This window comes from Acanthochromis polyacanthus, chromosome 8, assembly GCF_021347895.1.
Source record: "Acanthochromis polyacanthus isolate Apoly-LR-REF ecotype Palm Island chromosome 8, KAUST_Apoly_ChrSc, whole genome shotgun sequence".
NCBI classification, from domain to species: domain Eukaryota; kingdom Metazoa; phylum Chordata; class Actinopteri; family Pomacentridae; genus Acanthochromis; species Acanthochromis polyacanthus.
The window spans coordinates 40,477,198-40,505,118 of record NC_067120.1 but is presented as its reverse complement, the minus strand read 5'-3'; the positions used below and the strand labels follow the sequence as shown (position 1 = coordinate 40,505,118).

The 27,921-nt window shown below is 39.2% G+C and overlaps 2 protein-coding genes, 1 long non-coding RNA gene and 6 other non-coding genes across 13 annotated transcripts; 4 read left to right on the top strand and 5 right to left on the bottom strand.

The window, feature by feature from the left end:
* Positions 1-18: 18 nt before the first annotated feature.
* On the bottom strand, positions 19-12,175 carry arpin (actin related protein 2/3 complex inhibitor). Its single transcript, XM_022219354.2, has 6 exons — positions 12,038-12,175; positions 11,162-11,237; positions 10,358-10,490; positions 7,109-7,315; positions 5,724-5,884; positions 19-853 (listed from the first exon to the last, which is right to left on the bottom strand). The coding sequence occupies exons 1-6, from the start codon at positions 12,127-12,129 to the stop codon at positions 845-847; spliced, it is 678 nt and encodes a 225-aa protein (XP_022075046.1). The 5' UTR covers positions 12,130-12,175; the 3' UTR covers positions 19-844.
* On the top strand, positions 7,664-7,734 carry trnag-gcc (transfer RNA glycine (anticodon GCC)). Its single transcript has one exon. It is a non-coding gene; the product is annotated as a tRNA-Gly (tRNA).
* On the top strand, positions 8,558-8,628 carry trnag-gcc (transfer RNA glycine (anticodon GCC)). Its single transcript has one exon. It is a non-coding gene; the product is annotated as a tRNA-Gly (tRNA).
* Positions 12,125-27,291, bottom strand: fam169b (family with sequence similarity 169 member B). Of its 4 annotated transcripts, none has more exons than XM_051952609.1 (9): positions 26,692-26,855; positions 26,439-26,567; positions 25,262-25,364; positions 24,413-24,498; positions 22,670-22,832; positions 21,119-21,301; positions 19,590-19,715; positions 19,388-19,482; positions 12,125-12,254 (listed from the first exon to the last, which is right to left on the bottom strand). In XM_051952609.1, the coding sequence occupies exons 2-9, from the start codon at positions 26,562-26,564 to the stop codon at positions 12,216-12,218; spliced, it is 921 nt and encodes a 306-aa protein (XP_051808569.1). In that variant the 5' UTR covers positions 26,565-26,567; positions 26,692-26,855; the 3' UTR covers positions 12,125-12,215. The 4 variants fall into 4 exon arrangements, with proteins under 4 accessions (XP_051808569.1, XP_051808567.1, XP_051808566.1 ...); XM_051952607.1 differs by lacking the exons at positions 12,125-12,254; positions 26,692-26,855 and adding exons at positions 12,931-13,641; positions 27,178-27,291; XM_051952606.1 differs by lacking the exon at positions 12,125-12,254 and adding an exon at positions 12,931-13,641 and having other exon boundaries at positions 26,692-26,852.
* On the top strand, positions 16,305-16,375 carry trnag-gcc (transfer RNA glycine (anticodon GCC)). The gene has a single exon. It is a non-coding gene; the product is annotated as a tRNA-Gly (tRNA).
* Positions 17,723-17,793, bottom strand: trnag-gcc (transfer RNA glycine (anticodon GCC)). The gene has a single exon. It is a non-coding gene; the product is annotated as a tRNA-Gly (tRNA).
* Positions 18,168-18,238, bottom strand: trnag-gcc (transfer RNA glycine (anticodon GCC)). The gene has a single exon. It is a non-coding gene; the product is annotated as a tRNA-Gly (tRNA).
* LOC127535227 (uncharacterized) lies at positions 20,331-21,009 on the top strand. 2 transcript variants are annotated; one of them, XR_007944011.1, is made up of 3 exons: positions 20,331-20,441; positions 20,772-20,870; positions 20,937-21,009. It is a non-coding gene; the product is annotated as an uncharacterized LOC127535227 (long non-coding RNA). The 2 variants fall into 2 exon arrangements; XR_007944010.1 differs by having other exon boundaries at positions 20,772-20,903; positions 20,937-20,988.
* Positions 24,186-24,257, bottom strand: trnap-cgg (transfer RNA proline (anticodon CGG)). Its single transcript has one exon. It is a non-coding gene; the product is annotated as a tRNA-Pro (tRNA).
* Positions 27,292-27,921: the final 630 nt, after the last annotated feature.

Sequence of the window (27,921 nt, the reverse complement as noted above, 5' to 3'; positions counted from 1 at the left end):
CTCACATTCACACCTACGGACAATTTAGAGTAACCAATTAACCTCAGCATGTTTTTGGACTGTGGGAGGAAGCCGGAGTACCCGGAGAAAACCCACGCATGCACAGGGAGAACATGCAAACTCCATGCAGAAAGATCCCAGGCCGGGATTTGAACCGGGGATCTTCTTGCTGCAAGGCCAAAGTGCTAACCACTACTACACTGTGCAGCCCTTTATGGAATTTCCTCATTTTAAAATATTTTATTGGCAACAGACGATCATTGTGTTTCCACCTCCAGATGAAGCAAAACCTAAATTTTAAAATTTACAATGATTCTAAAGATTCATTTTCAGCCTGACTGAACAGAAACGAGCTGTTTTAGAGGTTTACTGTGAAATAAGTTCAACACTTTTATCGTCACAAAGACGACATGGAAATTAGTTTCTGGTTGAATCAAAGAAAAATTAATGTTCTTCACTGAATTATTCTGTCATCAGTTTCTAACTCAGATTGTGTCAGGACTTATATTTCAATGATCTTATTCTAGTTCTGAAATGTGTGAGAAGCTGTTTCTGGGCTGACGTCTGGACTCAAACAATGCTCAGAGAAAATGAAGCTTTTTAACAAGAACCAGCTGTTTGTGCAGAAAAAACACTAAATGTGGGCAGAACATGGAGAATAAAGAACAGAAACAGCAGCAGGGTGTGGAGGTTTGGTCCGATAAATGTGGCTCTGATCCAAAGGAAACAAGAACGCAGGAGTGGACGTCAAACAGTGAAGCCTTGGAGTACCAGACCGCCAGATGATGAAGGTTCTCCTCCTCATCGGTCGGACCTGGAGGACCAATCAGAGCCCAGCGTTCCCTCAGTCGTCCTGTGGAACAAAGATGAAGAATGGAGCAGTGAGTGTCTCTGGTTTCACCAACAGGCTGAACAGTCTGTTTCTGGACCTCCAGAGGACTCGTGTTTTGAAACCAACGGCAGAAATCTGACAGGATCCAGAACACAACGTTGTGAACTCCAGGAAGTAACACGTTTCACTTCCACAGGTGGAAATAAAGCTAGAATTTATAACAATATATAATAATAAAGCTAGTATTTATAACAAAATATAATAATAAAGCTAGTATTTAATCTTTATAAAAAGTTCTGATCAGTCTGATGGATTTTCGTTGGTCACCTTGTCTTCTAAAATCCAAACAGTCCAATCACAGAGCTGGTTATTAGGAGGTCCTGACCACCCAGCAGATAAACTGATTAAAGATTAAAGATCTTAGAGTGAGATTTGGTTTGTGCGGGATGCTGACATGGGGTCTAATTTAGAAAATTATTGATCCTTTTTCCTGCATTCTGGTGTAATTTAAGAGCATTTTGCCTGTTAAAATCTTATTATAGAGATAACATTAAGGAATAATAAAAAATAAAAAATACTGAACTTAAAAAAAATCTGAAAAAGCAGAGCAAGGACAGGCAGTACTGAAAATGGTTCTTCATGTAATGTATGGATGAAAGTTCTGTGGCTGGATGAGCACAACACATTTCAGTATTTTCCATAAATATCTGCAGAATTGAAATAACTCCATTAACCACTTTGTAACATTTGTCTTGGAGGATTTTAATGCACTCAACAGCTTCAAGTTGACCACATCAGCAACTAAACAATAAAAACAAAACATATCTTCATAACTTAAATGATCCATTCACTGAACAGGATTACAATCAGACACTGAACTCTCTATTAAATGTCAAAACAATCCATGAGACTCTAAAAACTCCACAGCTTTACAAACTCTAAGATTAAACTCTACAAGGATCCAAAAGAAGTTGGACTTCTACATGAGAGCTTTAATTATTCTTCATCTACTTCCTGAAAAGTTTGGTCAATAAAAAAGACAAAAACTAATATTTTCAGCTGAACTAAAGACAGACTTTGTGATTTTTCTGTTCACATGTTGTGTTGTTGTGAACTTACTCTTTCAACCCCCTGGAAACCAGCGTTTGTCCTGTTTTTGTGTCGCTCCTAGACAGCCGGTTGTACTGTTTTCTGAGCAACACACCATACTATGAAGTTTTTACAGTGAAGGTTCTACTATGGAACCAGTTTGACTTGTTCAGGTGTTCTTTGTGGGAAAACTCAGAGATTTCAGGGATCAGAAGGTGGTTTTAAACTTTCTTTGTTAACTTTCTGCTTCAACTTTAAACTAAATTTCCTTCACTAAGCAGCCCTCTGGACTTCCAGTAAGCTGTGCTCCTATTGGCTGTCCAGGTGGCTGCTTGGTGTCATCAGGAACACCTGAGCAGCTCAGTGTCTTCCTGCTTTATGTCTGCAGTCAAACATTTCCTCTGCTTCTCTTCACTGAACCGGGTTTGGCTCTGTTGCTTTAGTTGTTCTTTAGGCGTTGGCTTGCAGCTTCCAGCAGTAAAATCTTCTTTAATGTGTTTCTTGGTGTGTTTTAGGGCTTTGTACTGGATAGTTGTCTTGGTAAATGTGCTTCTTTAGGCACAGTTAGCACATGGCGCTAATGTGTGCAGTGATTAGTGGATTTATCTTGGCTGTAGTGAGTCTTTAGAGGTTTTTGATCAGACACATTCTGTATTCAGTTTATTCTATCCCAAAACACCAAATATTCAGGAAGGTGGTTGCAGCACCATCTTCAATTTTACTGTGGGTGCTGGTGGTGGAAGATCATGATAAAAAAGCTTTGTGTGCAAAATTACAGGCTTATACTCCCAATAATTTTTGAGTTATGGCATTTTCAAATTTTAATAATTTAGGCCAAAATGCCCTCCCCCCCAATCCTCGCCTGGAATTTTTAGGTTTTAAAATGCTTATATTGCTGCTTCTGGGTATCACAGAGACTTGAAATTTTTCTCCAAGCTCTCTACATGTTGGTGATGTCCTAGAAACAACACACACACTCAGGAGAAGTCTCTACAGAGCAGGGGGGCTTGCCCAAAATGTATAAATTATTTGTAAAAACCACTCGCGAGTAGGGTTAAGGGTGTTAAAAATACCAGAAATCTTACAGATTAATGTCTTGGCACCATTTAGTATTGCTCTAGACCAGACTGTCTTATAACTTATACAGGGGGGGGCCTCTAGGCTCATTATTTAGAGAGATATGGACTGCTGAACATTGCCCCCATGAAAAGTGCCTCATTTTCAAGGACCCTGAAGTCAATGTAGCACAGGTGGTAGAGATCTGCTAATTTGCACAGAAACTCATCTGTCCTCTTACTATAGCCATGCAAAGTCCCAACTCCACAGAGAGAGGCTCAAGAATGGTGAAGACCTGAAAGATCTTCACCATGGTGAAGACCTGAAAGACTCTGTGGACGGTCATCCGGCTGATGTTCAGCTGGTTGCCTCTGTCAGACTTGTGTCCAGCATGAAGGAGAGCAGATATCTCAACTCTTGACTTCCATCTTGATACAACTTCACTGGAGAACAAATTTGTATTAATGACACCTGCCTTTAAGGTAGAACTTTCAGTTTGTTTAATGGAATTTTTTACTCTGACATGTAAATGTCTCTAAAGATCATGAAACCGTGTAACAGAACTTTTGCAAAGCCCAGTATATCTCTGCACCCCAGAGAAGAGCCACTTGGCACTAATCCCTGGTTTACAGACGCTTTTGTTATGACTACGAGGCACTAGTGTGCACATTACCACTTGAACCTGGGATTTCACCAGCCATTATCAGGGACAATGCTCACCTTCCTCAGAAATGGTCCTCATTCAAAATGAATAGACAGTAGCCAGAGCCATCTGGCACAGTTCTTATGGAATACATTTCCTACCTGGGATTTCTAGTTAAGAGACTTTGATTGAGACCTTAGACTTATAACAAAGTTGATTTAGAAATTTTAAGTTGGCGGCAGAGTCAGAATTACTCTGTCGTTTCAACATAACTTAAGTTGCACATCATTTGTGTTTAGTTTGTTAAAAACATCTTAACATTTGGATTCTTTATGCTGGCTTTGTGTTTACAGAAATAGAACCTAGCGTGATAAATTGAAAAGCTTAACATGATGCTGTGCAGTTAGTTAGAGATATTGGTCATCAACCTTTAATCTTGTTTTTTAAGAAGGCTAGATTAACTTAAAAATTGCCACTCCATTGTTGTAACTTCAGTTGGTTATGGGACACGGCAAAAATCCTGGAAAATTGAAGAGTGGGAACCTTGTTATTATTTTTCTTTATTCTTTATTTATTTTTTGTTTAAATGTCATTGTTTTTTCATTTTAGCATTACTACTTCTTATTTATTCATCATTATTTATTTATTTTGTCTCTTTGAATATTGTAAATATTAAAGATTGACAGTATAATATCTGTGTGTGTATAGCTATTTCTTTATTACCTATCTACTTAATATAATTTTTATATGAATTCAATGGTTTTAATTATTCTTATGTAAGCAGTAAAAGAAGTACATCTCTGACGTTTATAACAAACCAAGCTGTTGTAAAATCGGTTGAAAATTGAGCAATCTACAGTGATTTTAAAATCCATGCTCCATTGACTTTAATGTTATGAGTGATCGAGCAGCCCTGTCCCAAGATGGCCGCCATGTGGCGACGTTGCGCTCACGAGCCATCTCGTGTTTGTATATATCTATGGACAGCGCTACACACAGGCTGCTAAACACAGGTGGTCACTCAGAGACAGCCAGCCTGACAGCTGCACGACTGGGGAGCGTGTAGGAAGGAAAATGTGGACCGGATTTCACAAACCTGGCGTTCTCTGGAGTAAAAACGCGAACTGGATTTCCCCAAAGGTTACATATTCAGATAACAGCAAGGTGGAAAAATTTTTATGTGTGAAGGGACTGAGTTGCATGTGTCTCACGGCCGAAGAGTGACAGTTGGCAGCCCTGTTGTAGGTGAGCAACTAGCATTCCTAGAAAAGCAACAACTATCCCAAGGCCAGTCACTAGCATTCCCATGCTAATTACTAATGTTCCTAAGCAAATCACTGGTCTAGCAACTAGCATTTCTAGTCTAACAACTAGCATTTATAGTCTAACAACTAGCATTTCTAGGCCATCAACTAGCATTTATAGGCTATTCATGAGCATTTCTATGCCATTAACTAGCATTTGTAGGCTATTCACTAACATTTTTAGGCTATTCGCTATTTCTAGTCTAGCAACTAGCATTTGTGGGGTATTAAATAGCATTTCTAGGCTATTAGCTAGCATTTCAAGGCTATTAACCAGCATTTCTAAGCCATTAACTAGCATTTCTGGGCCATTCACTAAATTTCTATTTATTCTCTCTAGCTGCCTCATTTTTATGTATAGTTTTTATCTTTATGTATAGTTTTGATCTTTTTTATAAGGTTTTTATCTGTTTTGCTGTATTTGTTTTCCTGTAAAGTGATGTTGCGTGTCCAGAAAGGTACAAAAAAATGTATCATTATTATTATTTCTAGTCCAACAATTAGCATTTCTGGGCTATTGAATAGCCTTCTAAGCTACTGAATAGCATATCTAGTCTAGCAACTAGCACTTCTATGCTTCTCACAAGTACTTCCTAGCTAGTATTTAGCATCCCTAAGCTAGCCAGTGGCATTCCAATGTTAGCGACCAGCATTCGTCTGCTAAAAGGAAATTAAATTCAAGGAAATAGTGTGTAAATATTTACAGAAATGAGCTGGAACATGTGAGCCCTCCCAGACTGAAACCTAATAACTTGTACATTTCTGATCCAGGTGTGCTTGCTGCAGGTGAGCTGCTCACCCATTCGTCCTCCTCGGCTCCTTCTCCCGCTGCAGGATTCTGGATGCTACCGGTGTTCGCTTTATTCGCCATGATCTTGTCTGTCCATGAAGCTCCGGCCTGTTCGTCCCCAGCAAAGTTACACCTGGTCACCGTTCCTCCGTCGACTTTAGCCAACGAGACTAAAGGATGAAGAACATATGACACAGACGATAAAACACGAGTTTAACTGGTCACATTAGTGTTTGTAGGTGAGCGACTAGCATTCCTAGGCTAGTGGCTAACATTCCTAGAAAAGTGACAACTGTTCGTAGGCCAAGAGACTAGCATTCCCATGCTAGTTACAAACATTCCTAAACAAATCACTGGTCTAGCAACTAGCATGTCTAGCATTTCTAGCTTATTCACTAGCATTTCTGGGCTATAAACTAGCATTTCTAGTCTGGCAACTAGCATTTTTAAGCTATTCATCAGCATTTCTAGTCTGGTAACTAGCATTTTTAGGCTATTTACTAGCATTCCTAGTCTAGCAACTAGCATTTTTTTTTAAGCTATTTTTAGTCTAGCAACCAGCATTTCTAGTCTGGCAACTACCATTTCTAGGCTATTCACTAGCATTTCTAGTCTGGTAACTATCATTTTAGGCTATTCACTAGCATTTCTACATTAGCAACTAGCATTTTTAGGCTATTCACTAGCATTTCTAGTCTGGTAACTATCGTTTTAGGCTATTCACTAGCATTTCTACATTAGCAACTAGCATTTTTAGGCTATTCACTAGCATTTCTAGTCTGGTAACTATCGTTTTAGGCTATTCACTAGCATTTCTACATTAGCAACTAGCATTTTTAGGCTATTCACTAGCATTTCTAGTCTGATAACTAGCATTTTTAGGCTACTTACTAGCATTTTTATTCTCGCAACTAGTACTTTTAAGCTATTCACTAGCATTTCTACTTTAACAACTACCATTTTTAGGCTTTTCACTAGCATTTATAGTCTAGTAACTATCATTTTAGGCTATTCACTAGCATTTATAGTCTGGTAGCTAGCATTTTTAAGCTATTCACTAGCATTTCTAGTCTGATAACTAGCATTTTTAGGCTACTTACTAGCATTTTTATTCTCGCAACTAGTACTTTTAAGCTATTCACTAGCATTTCTACTTTAACAACTACCATTTTTAGGCTTTTCACTAGCATTTATAGTCTAGTAACTATCATTTTAGGCTATTCACTAGCATTTATAGTCTGGTAGCTAGCATTTTTAAGCTATTCACTAGCATATATAGTCTAGTAACTACCATTTTTAGGCTATTTACTAGCATTTCTAGTCTTAAAACACTTTAATTAGACTCAGAACCACCAGAAGGAGACTTTGTGGAGGCTGTAAACCTGGAGACTCACAGATGAAGGGACCGTTTCCTCTGGTCTTCATCCGGACCTCCTGACCCGTCTCCAACTCCGACCGGTCCATCTCGGACTCTGGGTACCAGAAGGCCCAGGTCCCGGTGGGTCGGTGCCGGTCGGTGATCTTCAGCAGCTCTGGTTTGTTGACCATCGCTGACAGCTGATCCTCGGTCAGACGGTCCGACTCCCCTTTAGCCTCCACCTCTGGACATGACCACAACAAGGTTTGTGTTGTTTTGGAGTCATTTTGTTTCTGTTTTAGTCAACTTGTGACCGTTTGTTGACATTTTGTGTAATTTTGTCGTCATTTAATTTGTTTTTGTGGTAATTTTATGCATTTTTGTACACTTTTTGTGACAATTTCAGGACATTTTGCATCATTTTGGGGTTCTTTTATGTGTTTTTGTGTTCATTGTGTGACTATTTTGTAGACATTTTGTCTTCTTTTTAGGGTATATTCTGTCTAGTCATTTTAAAACTGAAACTTGTCTCGTTCTCTGTGGTTCTGACTGGACATTTTTTCCAAATATGGTCTTTACTGCTGCTCATCCAGCATTGGTGGTTCAATGGTAGAATTCTCGCCTGCCACGTGGGGGGTCCGGGTTCGATTCCCGGCCAATGCACTCGTAGGTTTTAAGAACACAAAATGAACACACAAACAGTCACTAATGGTTGTAAAATTACAAAAAAGAACAAAGTCTGCAAGTGGAATCAGGTTAAAGACAAAATTACAGTGAACAGACTATAATCCAAATGACAACTGCTTTAAAATACCAAAGATGACACAACGTCTACTAATGTTGACAGAAAATTATCACAAGTACACAGAATGGCCTGAAATTGTCACAAATTGGCATATAATAACCACAAAAATAAATTAAATGACAACAAAGTGTCCTGAAATTGTCACAAAAATGCATAAAATTCCCACAAAACACATTAAATGAGGATAAACGTATATAAACTTGTCAACATAATGCATTTCGTGACCTTTTGTTGACATTTTGGCATCATTTAGTTTTTTGGCAATTTTCTGCATTTTTGTGCAAATTTTGACAACTTTAGAACATTTTATGTCTTTTCTGGTCAACTTGTGACCATTTGTTTCCATTTTGTGGAATTTTGTCATCACTTCACTTGTTTTTGTTGTAATTTTATGCACTTCTGTGTTAATATTGAGACAATTTTAGGACATTTTGTGAAATGTTGTCATTTCATTTGGTTTTGTGGTAATTTTAAACATTTTTGTGCAAAATTCTGTGACCATTTCAGGACATTTTGTGGTTCTTTTATGTGTTTTTGTATTAATTTTGAGACTATTTTCTAGACATCGTCTTCTCCTCTGGGGTATTCTGTCTCATTGCTTTACAACTGAAACTTTTCTCCTTCTCTGTGGTTCCAACTGGACATTTTTTTCCAGATGTGGTCTTTTTTGCTGCTCATCCAGCATTGGTGGTTCAATGGTAGAATTCTCGCCTGCCATGCAGGAGATCTGGGTTTGATTCCCGGCCGATGCACTGACAGTTTTATCTTGTTAATAACGCGTCATACTGTCAGCTGTAAATAAAGTGTTATTGTGTTTATGGTCACAAACAGACAAACCTGCATTAAGGAGCACACAGTTCATGTAGGAAACATGTTGTTTAGTCTCTGGAGCCACAAGTTACTTTCTGTCAAACATTTATACAATTTATAAACTTTCACACCTGGAATCGCTGCATTTTCTCTCTCAAAAAAAGCGTCCAGCAACATAACCGGTGTTAGTTCTGACTTGAAACCCGTCCAAAAATACTCAGAACTGTCAATATCAATAATGACTCATTATTTAATGGTAAAAAAATCTCCAATCCAGGCTGGTCTAGTGTCTCCATAAAGTTCCTGTTTATCTATGGATTGATCCATATTTCTACTAAAATACGGTCTCTGGTCCACATTTCTCCAACTGTTGAGGCTCTAACATCAGTAAAATCTGATGGTTAAAGACCAATCCTGTTTCTGTAGGATTCAGAAAAATCTGAGTGTATTGGCCAGGAATCAAACTCAGACCTCCCACAAGGCAGGTAAGAATTCTACCATTGAACTACCAACGATGGATAAAGAACAGCAAAGAAACATATTTGGAAAAAAATGTCACATTGGAACCACAGAGAAGGAGAAAAGTTTCAGTTCAAAAACATCCATCCATCCATCCTCTATACACCGCTTCATCCTCACTAGGGTCATGGGGGGTGCTGGAGTCTATCCCAGCTGACTCGGGTGAAGGCAGGGGACACCCTGGACAGGTCACCAGTCTGTCACAGGGCTACATATACAGACACACAATCACACTCACATTCACACCTACGGACAATTTAGAGTAACCAATTAACCTCAGCATGTTTGTGGACTGTGGGAGGAAGCCGGAGTACCCGGAGAAAACCCACGCATGCACAGGGAGAACATGCAAACTCCATGCAGAAAGATCCCAGGCCCAGTTCAAAAACAACGAGACAGAATATATCCTAAAAAGAAGACATAATGCCTAGAAAATAGCCACAAAATTAACACAGAAACACATAAAAGGATGATAAAATGATGCAAAATGTCCTGAAATTGTCACAAAATTAAAACAAAAAAGAAATTAAATTAGTTTAGTTTATTTAAAAGGACAATGTGCAGTAACATTAAAAAGATGCCTGCACCAGATTTAGCACGAAGCTAATTTCCATCTGCAGTCCTTTGCACAATAAAAATACATAACACTAACAGGTAATAAAATATTGCAGTCATAAAGATGGCATACAACATAGAATACAATACAAATATTACATTAAAAACACATAAAATTAATAATAAAATACACATGAAATTCATATAGAACAAAAAAATGCACAAAAAATGCAGAATAGTCAAAATGTAAGATAATAATGTGCAACAGCTTTACGATTACTGTCTGCTCCATATTTTAGTGAGTGCAAAACTGATGCTCTAAAAGCCAAAATGACAACAGAATTCCATAAAATTACACAAAATGTCAACAAATGGTCACAAAAAGACCAGAAAACACATATAATGACCCCAAAACAACAGAAAATGGGCAAAATTTGCACAAAAATAGCACAAAAATACATAAAATTACCACAAAGACAAATTAAATGACAACAAAGTCACACAAAATTTCAACAAATGGTGACAAATTAACTCTAAAATAACATAAAATGTCCTGAAATTGAACAAAAATGCATATAAAGGAGGAAACGGACTCACTGTAGGACGACATCAGGAAGCCGGTGTTCACCTTCTTGGTGTCGCTGAAGTTCGGCTCGACTTCGTTTCCGCCGCCGTCGAACTTCCTCTGATGGATGCGACTGGGGCGGATGTAGAGGACGTAGAACCGGACCTGAACCAGAACCGACAGTCTGGTTGGTCTACAGCTGTTAGATCCTCTAAAGCAGCCAGCGTTTAAAAACCTTTACAGATTTACTGAGCTAGCTGGAGTTTGGCACTTGTAAAACTTTAGACTGATGGCACATTCAAAAAACCAAAGTTAACGACGTTTCACCAACTATTTAACTGGTTACCGTTAGCTACTGGTGACTTTTAGTACACTGTTATAGTATTTAGGTAACTATTGGTAACTGCCATGTGACTATTTCATTTAGCTAACTATTTCTTATTGTTACTAAACTTTTTGTTGCTTCTAGCTAACTGTTTAGTACTTTTATGTAATTATTTGTTACTTGTAGCTCAGTATTTGCTACTTTTAGCTAATTATTTGTTATTTTTAGCAAATTACTTACTTTTATTTAAGTATTGGTTACTTTTAGCTAACCATTTGTTATTTTTTAACTAATTATTTGTTACTTTTAGGTAATTATTTACTTTTATTTAAGTATTTGCTACTATTATGTGACTATTACTTTTAGTCAACTGTTGCTAAGCTAACCCCACTGTTTATAGCTGACTCATGCAGTCTTTTAAGTTTTTAATCAATTGGCAACTTCAGTTTATGAGATAAAAATGTTAAAACTGTTAATTGTGGCCAAAGTAACCACTAATCCATGATCCCACCTTTTGGTTGTTGGCGTCGCTGATTGCATGTCTGGAAACATCCAACAGTTTTCCTTCTAAAAGAACTCCAGGACCGCTGGGCAGGAGAAAAATACAGAATATTGTGAATGGTTTTCAGCTTTCCTGCTTCAAACGTGACACAAAAAAACAACTGACTGAATAGTAGCAGCTTATTTTCACTTTTGTTCCTTCACACAAAGTGATCACAAAACCACCACAGATTGACAGAAAATGACCACAAAGAGACACAAAATGATGACAGAGACACAAAGAGACACAAAACAACCACAAAATGACCCGAGACACAAAATGACCACAAACTGACGAAAAATGACAACAAAAAGACATAAAACAATCACAAAACGACACAAAACCATCACAAAGAGACACAAAACAACCACAGAGACACAACTGAAATGTAAACAGTGATTCCTCATAAATGTACTGATGAGAGAGTTTAAACAGCGTAATAACAGTTTAATGTGTGGTTTGTGTTACTATTCATGTACTGTACGTGTAACTTCTTCATGCCATCTGGTCATTATCAAAGTAAAGGTGAGTTTAAAAGTTTGGGAGTCTGCTTCAGTGTGATGAACCGATTTCTGTCCTGTTAAAACTGTCAGCCCAGACTCTGTTCAGAAGCTGTCAGCTGTTAACGCTGGTTTAACGGGTTATTCCTGCTGATACAGGAACTATTTTACTGCTCTAAATATAAATATAAGAACACACACTGGGCCGAATGCAGCCGAAGTGATTAAAACTCATGAGACCATGGGGTAGGGTGTGAAAATACAAGGATCTACTCTATTAGCTGACAAAACCTTAAATTATCAGATTTTTGAGTGGAGTCTGGTTCCGGACAAGCAGTGCCTTTACCTCTGGTACTCGGCCGGACTCCAGACTCGGTCCAGTTTCTCGCTGTGCACCGGTTTGTTCTGCAGCGACTTGTTCTCGTAAATTCGGCTCATTTTAACTTTTCCTGCCTCAGAGACTTTATTTTTCCTTTTTTCCTGCTTCCGGACTCCCGGTTCGTCGGGAGGTGCGCTCGGTTTGTTCACAGCTGCAGCCGGCGGAGACGCGTTTCCTGTCCGGTCTGTGGGGAGAGACGAGAAGTTCAACTGGAGGAAATAGAAAGTTCGTCCACTGAATGTTTCTCATGAGTATTTTACATTCAAGCATTAAATGTTCTGTAACAAACGCAGCTGATTGTTGAAGGTTAAACCAGAGGTTCCAAACATTCAGTTAGCAGAAACTTACATGGAAATACTTATAGTTTTTTCAGCTTTGACCAAAAAAGACACAAAATAACCACAAACAGACTTAAATTAACAAAAAGGACACAAAATGAGCACAAATGTACTCAGAAATACCACAATATGACACAAAATGTCGACAAACAGACTAAAAATGACCACACAGAGACACAAACTAACCATATAAACACACAAAATGACAAAAAATTGACAAAAATTACCGCAAATCAACAAAAAAATTGCCGCAAGGACACACAAAACAACCACAGAGACACAAAAGGCACAAAATAAACAGAATGAGACCCAAAATGACAACACATACATTGAAAATTATTACAGAAAAAGACATAAAATGCACAAAAATACTCAGAAAACGTACAAATTTACTTCAAAGAGGGATAAAAACTACAGCAAAGAAAATCTAAACAACACAAAAAGACTCAAAATAACTAAAAAGACATAAAAACTAAAAGTAAACGTTAACATGAACACAGACACACAAACAACACGTCTACATGAGAATAAAACACTTTATTGTGTGATTTGTGGGGACTTTAATGAATAATTTATTCACATTATTACATGTATACAATAACAGCTTATCAGCATAGAAAATGACAACTACATATACAAACATATAAAGAGAACAGAGGTCAGCTGAGTTTGACAAAAAAAGTCCACAAAATGCCTGAAAATTATCCCAAAATTACATAAAATTACCACAAAAGTCAACAAAACGCCTGAAAATCATCTAAAAAAGATAAGATTACGACAAAGTCCACAAAATGCCTGAGAATCATCCCAAAAAGACATAAAATGACAACAATAATCCACAGAGTGTCTAAAAATCATCCCAAAAAATTCCACAGAAAGACCTAAAAATGTTTTAATTTGGTTCTGTCTGACTGTGTGTCTGTTTCACCCTTTGACTCATGTTTTTCTGGATCGTTTGGTTCTGTAGGATGTGGATCGCTTGGTTCTGTCTGATGTGGATGGTTTGGTTCTGTCTGATATGGATCGTTTGGTTCTGTCTGATGTGGATGGTTTGGTTCTGTCAGATGTGGATCGTTTGGTTCTGTCTGGCTCCGCCCTCTGACGTTTCAGGGCTGGTTCTGGGTTCTGGGTTCCTTTGGGAACTGTTTGGTCCGGCTGATCGGTGTGTTCTGCAGCTCGGCTCGCTGTCCTGGGCCTGTGGCAGCTCTGGGAGGTCCAGTCCGACCCAGATCTCTGTTACAGAAAAACAGGAGGTTCTGGAGTCACATCTGTTTTCCTGGTGCAGTTCTGATCTCACAGCAGCTCGTTTCTACTTCTAGCTAAACTTCCAGGTGACGACTGACCCGGTTCGACCCAGCGGAACCAAAACAACTCATGGATCTCTGACAGACAACAAAGTGACGGCAACAACTAGACAGACACAAAATCATGACAAGAACGCGTCGCAACACTGACGCAAAAAGACAACAACCAACCAGCATCTGTTTGTGACTTTCTCTTTTCTGGTTGTCATCTTCTGTCTAGGGCAGACCTGGGCAAACTCCGGCCCGCGGGCCACATCCGGCCCTTTATACGTCCCTGTCCGGCCCGCGTGAGGCCAATCATAAACAACATAAATCAAACAAACATCTGTCTTTTTTAACTTTTATTTTGAAATTTGAAATTTTATTTTGAAAAGCGTTACGTTACATAACTTTTGTATGAACGTATGCGCGTAAGTGAGTGAAGGTTAACAGCGACAAGTGATGCTAGCCAGGTCACCCTCAAGATGTCGGCTCACGCTAAGAAAAGTTGATAACGAATGCCGTGTTTTCAACAAGACATGGACTGCCAAGTACTTCTTTACAGAAGTTAGAGGTAAAGCAGTGTGCTTAGTCTGTGGTACACAGGTCGCTGTGTTTAAAGATTATAATTTGAATCGCCACTGCACGACCAAGCATGAAGATAAATACAGAAATCTGTCTGATGAAGAGCGTGCAAGGGAGTCTGATGCATTGCTTGCAAAACTACAAACCCAACAAGGACTTTTTACCAAACTTCACACCCCCAGAGATGCAGCCGTCAGGACAAGTTATGTCATTTTTCACAAAATCCACAGAAAAAGTAAGGCGTTTTCTGACGGAGAGTTTATTAAGGAGTGTTTATTGGACTCTGCTGCGCTGATATACCTGGAGAAGAAGGGCACATCTGAGAGCGTTTCACTCTCTCGACGCACTGCAACAAGGCGGATTGAGGACATCGTGGGAAACTTGGAGCTTCAGCTGAAGAACAGAGCGGCCGACTTTGACTGTTTTTCTCAGGCTTTGGATGAGAGGTGCGATGTATGTGACACCGCCCAGCTGCTCATCTTCTTACGTGGGATAACCGCAGACTTTCAAATCACGGAGGAGTTGGCAGCCATGCAGTGGTAATGACTTGTTCAGAGAGGTAAATGCATGTTTGGACACATTAGGGCTGAAATGGTGTGACAACAGATGGTTGTCCAAATCTGACGGGGAAAAATGTTGGACTTTTAAAGAGAATGCAGGAGAAAGTGACAGAAATTAACCCTGTGCAGAAATTGCCATTTTTTCATTGTATTATACATCAGGAAGTGTTGTGTAGGACAGTGTTAAAAATGAAACATGTTGTTGATGCTGTAACTAAAACAGTCACCTTCATCAGAGCGAGAACATTCAATCACAGACAATTTGTTGCATTTTTGGAGGAAAATGAGACTGAACATGGTGACATCAGCTATCACTGTTAGGTGGCTCAGCCTTGGCAAGGGACTGAAAAGTTTGTGGGACCTGAGAGACCAGATTCAGGATTTCTGTGTTAAGAAAGGTCATGACATCCCAGAACTTTCAGATAAAGACTGGGTGGCAGACCTCGGATTCGCTGTGGATGTGACTGGACTAATGAACGAACTGAATGTCAAACTGCAGTGCGAAGGCCTTTTTGTGCATGAGATGTACAGTGCAGTGAAGGCTTTCATGAGAAAACTGCAGCTTCTCTCAAGCCAAGTGAAGGACAACATTCTGACCCACTTGCCGACACTGAAGGAAGCCAAAAGACCAGGCGATCACCTCCAGAAGTACTCAACCATGTTAGAAGCACTGCATGCAGATTTTTCAAGGCAATTTCCAGATTTCAAAACTCTCGAGAGTGAAATGCACATGGTTTCTTCTCCCTTCAGCTGCAGTGTGGATGATGCACCAAATGAAGTTCAGATGGAACTCACTGACCTGCAGTCTGACACACTTCTGGCAGAGCACTTCAGGTCAGTCTCACTGCTGGACTTCTACTCCTCCCTCAAACAGGAGAACTTTCCACACCTGAGGAGGCATGCTCAGAGGATCCTAGTCCTCTTTGATCTACCTATCATTGTGAACAGACGTTCTCAGTGATGAAGTTCAACAAATCAAAACACAGACCCTCTAGGACTGATGACCACCTCTCAGCTGTCCTTCTCATTGCCACTTCAGACATTCAGCCAGATTTCAATGTCCTTATCAAGCCCAGATCAGACTGGATCATTCTCACTGAAGAGGTAACATGAGGTGGAAAACAGTACAAGTTACTGTTTGCTGTATTTCTGTTAAGTTGTTTGTTGTTTTTCACTGTTTTTGGAGATTAACAAGTTAAAAATGAATTGCACTGATTCAAAAATAGTTTTTGTTTTCTTATTTGACCACAATTTCACATAACCTGATATAAATATTTACAGAGTGCTTTATTCTTCTGATTATCAGCACCAGCTATTCAAAATATTTAATTTACAGCATTTTACAATGGAAGAAAGTTGGTGGCCCTCTGACACAATTCAGGTTTCTCATGTGGCCCCTGGTAAAAACTGATTGCCCCCCCCCCCCCCTGGTCTACAGCCTTTAACAACAACAAGACAAACACATGCAGCATTGGTGGTTCAATGGTAGAATTCTCGCCTGCCACGCGGGAGATCCGGGTTCGATTCCCGGCCAATGCACTGAGTTTTAAGAGCATAACACGATAAACTGTTGTAAAATTATAATAAACACAAAGTCTACACATGGTGTCTGACTAAACACAAAAGATGAAACCACCATGAGCACACAATTACCAGACTCTAACCCAAATGACACACAATGTCTATTAACACTGACAGAAAATTACTACAAATAGACACATAATAGCCCCACATTACACAAAATGTCTTGAAATTGTCACAAAAATGCATACAATTAGCACAAGACCAAATGAAATTACACAAAATGTCAACAAATGGTCAGAAACTGACCATAAAACAAACAAGTATAAAATCACCACAAACATACAATTATCACACTTTCTTCAGACTTTAACCCAAATAACAAAAAATTTAACTGACCAAAAACGACACACAATGTCTACTAGCAGTCGGAAAAAGACACAAAATCACAGCAAATCAGGCGTAAACTAACCGTGACGTCACCCGTTGGTTTCAACGCCGAGAAAATGAAGCCGGGATTTTGCTACTTCCTGGTCGCCGTTTTGGATTTTTTGGAGCCAGTGACGTAAAAAGCGTCATCAAACAGACTGGACCGGAGAGCAACTAGGGGCAGGATTGGCTGAGGACTCTCTTATCCCGCCCACATTTTACCGCAGAGGCTTCTGTTGCTGTCTATCAAGTATAGCCACGCCCCCTGGCTCCGCCAACTTTAACGATTTATTTAAAATTCAGTACTGATTTATTTTAAGATCGGCCACCTGATCTCTCATTTTGACCATGAAAACTAACGGGAAAAAAATCCTGAGCTGTAGAACATCAGTCTATCAAATTTTATTTTTTCCAAAAATGAATTGGGGTCTATGGAGCAAAAGCTTTCTGGAGCCAACCCTAGCGGACGGCGGGATATTGCAAGTTTTTGACACTTCCGGGTTGGCTTCAATCTGGAGCCAGATGCTACGTCCATCTATATATACAGTCTATGCCGCAAATAGACACACAATGGCCACAAAGGACATTCAATGCCTGCTAATGGTCACAAAATCGCCCAAAAAGATATACAATGACCAGAACATCACACAGTGTCCTGAAATTGACTCAGTAATACCACAAAAACACACAAAAAATTCCATAAAATGTCAAAAAACGGTCATAAATTGACCACAGAAGACATAAATGCTGTAAAACCTCCAGTCAGGGCTGGTCTAGTGTGTCCATGAAGTTCCTGTTAGTGTTTATCTATGGATGGATCCATGTTTCTACTGAAATCCAGTCTTTGGTCCACATGTCTCCACCTGCTGAGGCTCTAACATCAGTAGAATCTGATGGTTAAAGACCGATCCTGTAGGATTCAGATAAATCTAAGAGTGCATTGGCCGGGAATCGAACCCAGATCTCCCACGTGGCAGGCAAGAATTCTACCATTGAACCACCAATGCTGGACAAGCAGCACTAAAGACCACAGCTGGAAAAAATATCAAGTTGGAACCACAGAGAAGGAGACAGGTTTCAATTTTAAAGAAACTCGAACATGATGAGAAAAATAGGACCTGAAATTGTCACAAAATTAGCACAAAAATGCATAAAATTAGGAGAAAAACTAAACCAACGACTACAAAAAATGCATAAAATTGCCACCAAAAAAATTGATGACAAAATTACACAAAATGTTAAATGTGGGTTAAAGTCTGAAAATTGTATGCTAATGGTAATTTTGTCTTTTGTGGATATTCTGTCACCATTTGTAGTGTTTGTGTCATCATTTTGGACCAGTTGCTGACATGCTGTGTCTTTGTGTGGTTAAAACTGTGAGTGCATTGGCCGGGAATCGAACCCGGACCTCCCGCGTGGCAGGCGAGAATTCTACCATTGAACCACCAATGCTGGATGAAGAGCATCATTGACCATATTTGGAAAAAATGTCCAACCAGAACTACAAAGAAGCACTTTCATTTTAAGAGCAACCACACAAAATGTACACCCATCAGCCACTTTATTAGGTACACCTGTTCAGTATCTTGTTCACACAAATCTATTAAAAGATTGAAAATGAAACAACAAAAAGACTGAAAATGACCAGACAAACGAGACGCAAATAACACAAACCATGACTCCGTCCTGCCTTGTATCAACGGTTCGGGCCGGTGGTGTAATGCTGTTGGGGATATTTTCTTTGCACACTTTGGGGCCCTTAGTACCAGCACATCACGGTTTAAACTCAACACTCTGAGTATTGTTGCTAACCATCTCCATCCCTTTATGACCACAGTGGACCACCTTCTGATGCTACTTCCAGCAGGATTCTGCTCCACGTCACAAAGATCACATCATCTCAAACTAGTTTCTAGAACATGACAATGAGTTCACTGGACTCCAACGGCCTCCACAGTCACCGGATCTCAGTCCAATAGAATCTTTGGGATGTGGTGGAATGGGAGGTCGGCATCATGGATGTTCAGCCGATGAATATGCAGCAACTGAGTGATGCTGTCATGTCAACATGGACCAAAACCTCTGAGGAATGTTTCCAACACTTTGTTGAAAGTATGACATCAAGAATTAATGCAGTTCTGAAGGCAAGACAGGGTCCAACTTTTACCAGGATGGTGTACCAAATAAAGCAGCCAGGGAGTTTACCACAAAAAGAAAACAGAATGTCCAAAAAAAATGGAACCAAAACAACTCAAAAGATCTACTAATGATCACAAAATGACATCGAATTACCTAAAACTCTACAAAGGGCATCAAAATCTCCACACAAACACATAAAATGACCCCAAAATCTCACAAATCAGCCATAAATGGTCACAATCGACCAATAAACTGTTTCACAAGAACTTCAAACTTGAACTAGCTTGAATTTCCCTCGGGATTAATAAAGTATCTATCTATCCATCTAAGTTCCTCAGAGAATGGCTGACTTCCTGTTTTCTGTTGAAACAAAACAAATCTACGAATTCAAAAAGAATGATCAGAAGCAGAAGAGTTTTGAAGGAGTTCTTGCAACATCATCGGACAAATGGACGCTCTCACCTTCTGAGAAGATTCGTCGCCTTCGTTCTTTCGTGTTTCTGATTCGTCGCCTTCGTTCTTTCGTGTTTCTGTTGGACTTTCTTCTTCTTCAGGGCCTAGAAGGAAACCGGATGCCGTCAGACATTTTCTATGCCGACCGTTTTAGACCAGCAGCAGGACTAAAACGTGAAACTTTCAAACATAAAACTGTTACAAGGAGCACCGATGGAGTAGCGTCCCAGCTGGATGTTGAGCCAGATGTTCCGGCGTTGAGTCCAGCCTCCTGGAGCTTCGACCTCATACAGACGCTCACGATGCTCCTCATGCTGCTGCAGGAACCTCCTGACCACTGAAAACACAAAGAAAACAAAAGCCTGTGCTGCAGGATCAGCATTTACCTGAAACCAGCAGCAAGATAAAATTCAGAGGCTGCACAGAAGTCAGGAAATATGTTCATGTCTGAGGCTCAGAAATGATGGAAAAAGTCCATTAAAAAGTGATGAATCTGGATCCACCTCTATGGACTTCAAGGACCTGGAATGTTCTTTTAGTGAGGATTTTAGGGGTTTTTCCTGGCATATTTGGACCTTCCAAGGGAGTTTTGGCTCTTTCTGGGGTGGTTTTGTGTGTTTGTGGTTATTTTGGCCGTTTTTGTGGATATTTTGCATGTTTTTTGGGTCAAATTTGAGTTTGAATCACAATTTCACCGGTTTTATGGCTGTTTTTTTCTTTTTCACTGTAGATTTGGTTGTTTTTGTGGTGATTTTCTATGTTTTTGCTTGTATAGTTGAACGCTTCAGGGTCATTTTGGCTGTTTTTGGGGTCATGTTGCACATTTTTTGTGCCAAATTTGAATTTTTGTCGCAATTTCATCTGTTTTGTGGTAGTTTTGGTACTTTTTGTGTTGATTTTGTGTGTTTTGGTAATTGTGGCCGTGGAACAGCTGTCGGTAGGTCTACTCTAGAATTTTCTCCAGTTGTCAGTAGGTCTACTCTAGAACTTTCTCCAGTTGTCAGTAGGTCTACTCTAGAACTTTCTCCAGTTGTCGGTAGGTCTACTCTAGAACTTTCTCCAGGTGTCGGTAGGTCTACTCTAGAACTTTCTCCAGCTGTCGGTAGGTCTACTCTAGAACTTTCTCCAGTTGTCGGTAGGTCTACTCTAGAACTTTCTCCAGGTGTCGGTAGGTCTACTCTAGAACTTTCTCCAGCTGTCGGTAGGTCTACTCTAGAACTTTCTCCAGCTGTCGGTAGGTCTACTCTAGAACTTTCTCCAGCTGTCAGTAGGTCTACTCTAGAACTTTCTCCAGGTGTCAGTAGGTCTACTCTAGAACTTTCTCCAGGTGTCGGTAGGTCTACTCTAGAACTTTCTCCAGCTGTCGGTAGGTCTACTCTAGAACTTTCTCCAGTTGTCAGTAGGTCTACTCTAGAACTTTCTCCAGTTGTCAGTAGGTCTACTCTAGAACTTTCTCCAGGTGTCGGTAGGTCTACTCTAGAACTTTCTCCAGGTGTCGGTAGGTCTACTCTAGAACTTTCTCCAGGTGTCGGTAGGTCTACTCTAGAACTTTCTCCAGCTGTCGGTAGGTCTACTCTAGAACTTTCTCCAGAGAATGTTCTCCTTTATGGACTTCAAGGACCTGGAACTCTGGAAATATTCCCAGTCTGAAGGTAGAACTCTGATCATTAATAAAGTTACTGTAAATGAAGGAAGATTTCATTGACTTTCTACAGGATGACCCAGACTAGACCAGCCCACCTGCCACCATGCTGGCTGATAACGGAGAACTGATTCCCAAAAACGCCTCCGTGGGGAACGTGGAGCAGAAATCCTGGATCATCTGGAGGCCGAATCCTCTCCTCCTGCAGCTGCTCCGGACCAGCAGAGTGTCCAGAACCGGCAGCAGGTAACAGCAGCTGCTCCAGGCGTTGCACAGGCTTCCTGAACAGCAGCACATGCTTCACTTTAACGCTTCCAGAGAATGATCACGAACTCTGCAGCTTTGCTGTCTTTAGCTGCTTTTTCATTGAAGGAACCTTTACTGGGAACATTTGAAGGAACTCTAACTGACTTTCCACCACAAGATTAAGGGTCTAAGTGAAGCTCCAGGAGAGTTCTACTCTCCAAACATTCGCTGCTCATATTCTCTTAAGGCTCAGGAACCTTTGGCCTGTTGATTGGTGGGTTTGGGTGAAGTTTTGTTCCCTGTGCTTCAACACAACAACATTTAACCACAGAAGGAATCATCCAGCGATTCACAAAACCTAATATTGAGTGCATGTTGTGTCACTTTGAAGCTGAGGACATCTCTGTATCTGTCCTTCAATTAAAAGACTGAGTGCATCATTCCTGGAGCTTCATTCATGGAGGTGGAAACACAAAGAAAGGTCTAAAGGAAGCTTTTAGTTGTTGGACTTCAGTCTCTGGAGCCAAACCTTCTGTGGAAAAACCACTGAGCTTTTTCAGACCATTGTTTTTATCAAACTCACAGCTGTTTTGAATAAAACCCAGTAAACTGATCTGTGCTGCACCACACGCTCAGTAGCGGTTAGCATCCAGGCCTGTATTTATTCTTCTATTGTAGCTCAGCGCTCCATTAAATGCACCGACTGTAGGACGTCTGTCTACTGCCCGGTGCTGAGCAGTCGGTTTATCAGAGGTTCAAGACGCAAAAATGAGTCTGACGGAAGCTATATGAGCAAAACACAAAACAACTACAAAGAGACATGAAACTGCAAAGAGGCAAAGATACTAAAAGACAAAACAACTACAAAGAGGCAAAGATAGTAAGAAAGATAAAAATGACTGCAAAGAGACAAAGATACAAAAACACAACTACGCAGACATGAAATTGCAAAAAGATAAAGCAACGAAGAGGCACAATACAACTACAAAGAGACAAAACTGCAAAGAGGCAAAGCTACAAACACACAAGTACGACTTATGTTACATGGTAAAATTGTCAAAATTCTGAGGAAACGTCAGATTAAAAATGTTCAAAGAGTGAAAATTATAAATGAAAATGAGCTTTAATAAAAGGTGAACAACATGTTGAGTTAAGAAGTGGAACTTTTGAGAAGAAAACAGTGAAAGCAGCAGATGAACTAAAACATCTGCAGAGGTGAACTGAACTGTTACTGAAGCTTTAGCTTATCTCTGTGATGTTGCTCTAAAATGTGCAAACATGAACTTAACTCTGGTTTTCATTACGCAGCTCTCTCCTTCCTCCACATGTCAGTGAATTCTCCTGCTGCATGTTCTCAGCAGTAAAGATTCTCTGCGGACTCGTTTTTCCGGTTCCTCGCCCACCTTTGTGTTTGACGCTGTAGAAGCCGAGCGCCCGGCCGTCCCCCCACAGCAGTTTGCAGCTCTCAGTTGGAGGATGAAGCCGGAACAAATCCTCCCCCGCTGAAGGTTTGTCCACCAGCTGGCTGAGCAGAAACACCATCACCCTCTCCACCAGAGACTCCACCTGAACACAACGGCACAGACTCACTTCTGATTCAAAACGTTGTGTTGTTTCTGTGAGTTTAGCCACACAAAGCCAGTAAAGTTTCACTTTTTCTTTCATCATGAGACAGTGTCAGACCTACAGCCACGTCAACACAACATCATGTTTAACACATGAAGTCTGATAGTTTTACTACGGCTGTCTCTTATCAATAATCAGCTGCACACAATAACACACGTTTAACAGCTTTCTACCAGCGCTCCTGTCTCACATCATAGCAGCTTTTTACCGTCCTAAATTTTTATGTTCTCCGTTAAAACAACCTGTTTGCACAAAAAACGGCAAAAATGACAAAAAATAATGCCAAATTTAACACAAAAATAATGCCAAAATAACAAAACGATGCTTAAATAACATAACAATGATGCAAAATTATGCTTAAATAACTAAAAAAAGACACAAAAGGATGCTGAAATAACACAGAAATGACTCAAAAGGATGCTGAAATGACACAACAAGGACAAATGATGCTTAAATGACGCAAAAATTGACACAGAAAGACACCAAAAGATGCTTAAATAACTAAAAAAAAGACAGACACAAAAATGACAAAAAAATTATGCCAAATTTAACACATAACGGTGCCAAAATAACACAAAAATGACACAACCGATGCCTAAATAACACAAATAGAAACAAAAATAATGCAAAAAGACACAAATGACACAAAAGCGTAACTAAGAAAATGACACAAAACGATACAAACCGATGCTAAAATAACACAAAAATGTCCCAAAAGGATGCTTAAATAATTTTAAAAAATGACAAAATGATGCTAAAATAACACAAAAATGATGTCAAAGACACAAAAATGATGGGTCCATTTGTGCGTAAAGCGGGTCAGCTGTTTGGTTTTACTGCAGTCTGTGTGTTTTAACAGTCAGGAGGCAGTTTGGGGCTTCAGTCCATGTTTGTTTTCTGTTTAGGCACCAAAACACTTTGACTCGGGCTGGAAAACTTGCTTTAGTTCAGTGAATGTAGCACAGCTCATAACGGGTTTGTTTTATAAATATGGACCTGGCTGCAGTGAGAATGAGAGAAACTAAAACTCTGCACTGAACAGTTTAGCAGACAGAACTTACCCTTATTTAAAACAAAGACCTGGATAGTTGGCTTATTTCTATGGATTTACTACAATGAAGACAGGAAGTTAGAACTGTGTAGTGTGATTTTAGGCTGCAGGTTTTTGACATTCCCACCACTGAATTGCTTTTTTTTATCTCAAACTATTCTAACTTTCTGCATTTAAATCGTCTTCTCGGCAGCTGAATAATCAGTGCAACTGCTCAAAATGTACCACATCATTTATTTCAAGGGCTCGTCCGGGATTTGAACCCGGGACCTCTCGCACCCGAAGTGAGAATCATACCCCTAGACCAACGAGCCTCCTCCGCTTTCATTCTATGTATGAACACTGTAAAAACTTCAGTTTAAACAGAGGACGTCTGGACTTCACGAAAACACAAAGTTCACTGAATGAAGACTGACTTCATTTCGTTCAAACCGGTGACTCCTAATCAGACGTGATGAAGCCGACTCACCGGCATCAGACCGCTCCTGGATTTACTGCACGTCCGCAGGGCGTCGTCCAAACTCCACCACCTGTCGTAAAGGTAAACGGCCACCACTGGAGGGAAAAGCAGAAGTTTATTTAGACTGATGTGCAGCTTCTGAACAGAACCTTGTGTTGGATCGTCAGGTGTTCTGCTGTGTTTAACCCTCCTGTTGTTCTCATTTACGGGCACCAAAAAATATTGTTTCATTTTCTGAAAAAAATCCAAAAATTCAGCAAAAAAAAAAAATCACAAAATTTCTGAAAATGTGAAAAACCTTCAGGAAGAAAATTCCAATAATTCCTTAAAAGTTTCCTTTAAATTTAATTTTAAAAAATCCCTCAAATTTGGCAAGAAAATTCTTGTAAATATTTTCAAAAAATAAGTTAAAAAAATCATTCTAAAAAAATGATTCCATATATATCAATAAAACTTTTAATATTTTCTTTAAGAACATTCACATAAAAATCAACCAAAATCCAGGGAATTTCGCTGGATTTTGGTTGATTTTTATGTGAATGTTCTTAAAGAAACATTTTTAAAAATGTTTTTCCACCAAAAATGTTCAAAGATTTCCCAAAAATGTTGAAAATGTGGACATCAGAAGTTTCACTGCGGAAATAGATTTTTTCCCACATTTTCAAACTTTAAACCGGGCTAATTTTGACCCGCAGGACGACACGAGGGCTAAGACAGAACCTCGTGTTGGATCATCGGGTGTGTTTTACTGTGTTTAGATCAGAACCTCGTGTTGGATCATCGGGTGTGTTTTACTGTGTTTAGATCAGAACCTCGTGTTGGATCATCGGGTGTGTTTTACTGTGTTTAGATCAGAACCTCGTGTTGGATCATCGGGTGGATGAAGCCCCAGTAGAACACAGGGATTCTGGACTTCCTCAAACAGCTGCAGCTGCCTGATATTAGCTGCTTTAATCTCCACCTGAGCAGAGACGAAGAGGAAAGAACGACGGGAAATCACCTCCAGCATCAACTTATCTCTGGTCAAAGCTGCTCAACTAAAAGTTAATGAAGAATAACACAGATATTAGAGGAAGGAAACTGTTACGTATAAGAAAGTATAAGCAGCAAAGACGAGAGCTGCAACAATTAGTCGATTAACGAGGTCGGTGACGAAGAGAAACCAAACCATTGCATCGTTTATCAAGCAAAGTACAGAATATTTAACAGATTTTAGATTCTTGAATTCCACAATTTGCTGATTAAGTTTCACATCACAAACATTTGAAGGGAATTAGATTTTGCTTCATATTCCTTCTTATTATCATTACTATTATTAGGTAATCAGTCAGAAAACACAAGTGCACAATCTGTGTTTCATGTTGTTTACACCAAAACAATCAACTAATTATGTGAACACCTAATAAAAAGATTCATGAGTAGTGCAGAATAAAAATGTTCCCTCTTTATTAAGCATAAGGAACTGTTTAATGTGTGGTAACAGTGTGTATTAATAGGAGCTTTACTGTCATTATGTTGAGGTCAGACGACAGGAAAACAAGACGAGCACAGAGCTGCTGAAGCAAGAAAACATTCAAGACGATTAAAAAGACAAACAGAGCATCAGATTAAAATAAAACCTGAAGAGAAAACAATTCGTTCTATTTTATTTTCATTTTATTTACAGAATCCAAATGTGTCATGAATTAACATGAATCTACACTTTTTTGTCTGTTTATTCCCAAAAGTGAGAATAAAAATAATAATAATAAATCTGTGGATATGTTTGTCTGCTGCCGTGATGATTTTTGTGGTGATTTTGTGTCCCTCTCGTGTTGCTGAGTGGTGGTTGTTTCTTTTTGTTGTGGTTTTATGTCAGGTTTTGTGCTTCTTCGTGGTCATTTTGTGTCTTCTGGTTTGTGGTTGTAACACACGTCTTAAAATAATCTTTAAACTGATAGCAGGTGATTCATTTCTTAGTTAAGCTAATGATTGACGACTGATCAATAAATCACACTGATTGTGTGAACAACACTTTAGCAGAAGTTCATGGTACCTTTGAGGAGTGTCCTGAGTGGAACCAGCGGCTGGTTTCTGGTTCTGACTCCACAGCGGACAGGTAGAGCCGAGAAGCAGATGTGAGCTGAGTTTCATCCACATCTGGCAGGTCTGCAGGAAACATCACCTGTCAGAGGAAGCACAGGTGTTCTCAGGTGTAGTTACACTTTTACAAAGGGCTTAAAAACACCAACAGGACATAAATATGATCCTACAGTCAGCAGACATGTGGTGCCTTAATAAATAATTACCGTTTGTGTTTTGTAACAGAGCTCCACCTGATAACGTTCAAATTTGAACCCATTTAAAGCTGCATTGTTTCCTCATGACTCCAGTGATGAATCAGAAGATAATCTCTGATCTCTGTTCAGCTATTAGCTCCTGGTGATAAAATCGGCGCATAAGTTTCGAGAATTAACGCAGGTTTCAGTTAAATATTAACTGTGAGGAGACATGGTTACATAAGTTACAGGCGGTAAAAAAATCACTTTAAGTTAATTAAAAAGGGACATTTTTACTTGAAGTAACTTCAGTGATTAATTAAAAGCTTCTAAAAGACGCTAGTTCAGTTATTTTCATGTGTTTTGACTCGTTTCGTTGCAGATATGAGACATACCGGCGCCGATAACTGCTGAACTTTGGACAGTTAGCTTACATGCTAACAACAACAACAACAACAGAATGACTGCTAGCCTCGTTAGCTTCATTAGCCTCATATCGGTAAACACTAAACTTACTGTATGTTGACATCTGAAGCTCTGCTCGCTGCCTGGAACTTCCTCAATTAACTCTGACTTCACCTGAAACCGTTTTTAGTTGACCTGCAGCGCCACCGTCCGACCGCAAACAAGCATTGCCGCAAAGACCGGAAGAGCATTTCAACATAAAGGCACACAAAACATAAAATATCGTCCATAAAATGTTTCAGTTTTTACTTATTTATTATTATTATTATTATTATTATTAATAATAATAATAATAATAATAATAATATTTTTTACTGAATGTCAACTAATGCTAAAGAAATAAATTAATTAACATAAATGAATAGTAATGAAGACAAATTCTTCAACATTTGGCTCTCATCTAAGTGCGATTTTATTTTATTTTATTTTTCTTTTATTATTATTTTCTGACTGTTCTTAATATTTTAAAGACATTTTTTTACACTTTTTAAAAAATCTTTTTTATTTTCAGCACTAATGTGAGTATATAATAATAAATGTATTGATTTATTGATTTAAAAATACTACTAGTATAAATAATATTTAAGTGTGTTGTTCTTTTGAATGGACTTTATTGTCATCTCTTATTCTTTTTTGGTCCATTTGTCTTTACTGTTTTTGTTATTTTTTTACATGACTTTTTAATCACACCTTTTTCCAGCTATAATCATCTAACTGTCCATTAATGACCAGGACTTACCTGTGTCCAGGTGTGTTGGTTGTGAAAACAGGTGATCCATCAACAACAGTAATAAT

What these genes read in the sequence shown, in the direction of transcription:
- arpin (XM_022219354.2), bottom strand. Translation starts at nt 12,129, where the DNA reads ATGAGCCGAATTTACGAGAACAAGTCGCTGCAGAACAAACCGGTGCAC. An exon ending in GCGACGCCAACAACCAAAAG is followed by an intron (nt 10,491 to 11,161) that starts GTGGGATCATGG and finishes GTTCTGGTTCAG; the next exon opens with GTCCGGTTCTACGTCCTCTA. An exon ending in AGGAAACGGTCCCTTCATCT is followed by an intron (nt 5,885 to 7,108) that starts GTGAGTCTCCAG and finishes TTCATCCTTTAG; the next exon opens with TCTCGTTGGCTAAAGTCGAC.
- fam169b (XM_051952607.1), bottom strand. Translation starts at nt 26,564, where the DNA reads ATGTTTCCTGCAGACCTGCCAGATGTGGATGAAACTCAGCTCACATCT. An exon ending in GCTGGGACGCTACTCCATCG is followed by an intron (nt 19,483 to 19,589) that starts GTGCTCCTTGTA and finishes GTTTCCTTCTAG; the next exon opens with GCCCTGAAGAAGAAGAAAGT. An exon ending in GCGACGAATCTTCTCAGAAG is followed by an intron (nt 13,642 to 19,387) that starts GTGAGAGCGTCC and finishes TTTCTGTAACAG; the next exon opens with AGATCTGGGTCGGACTGGAC.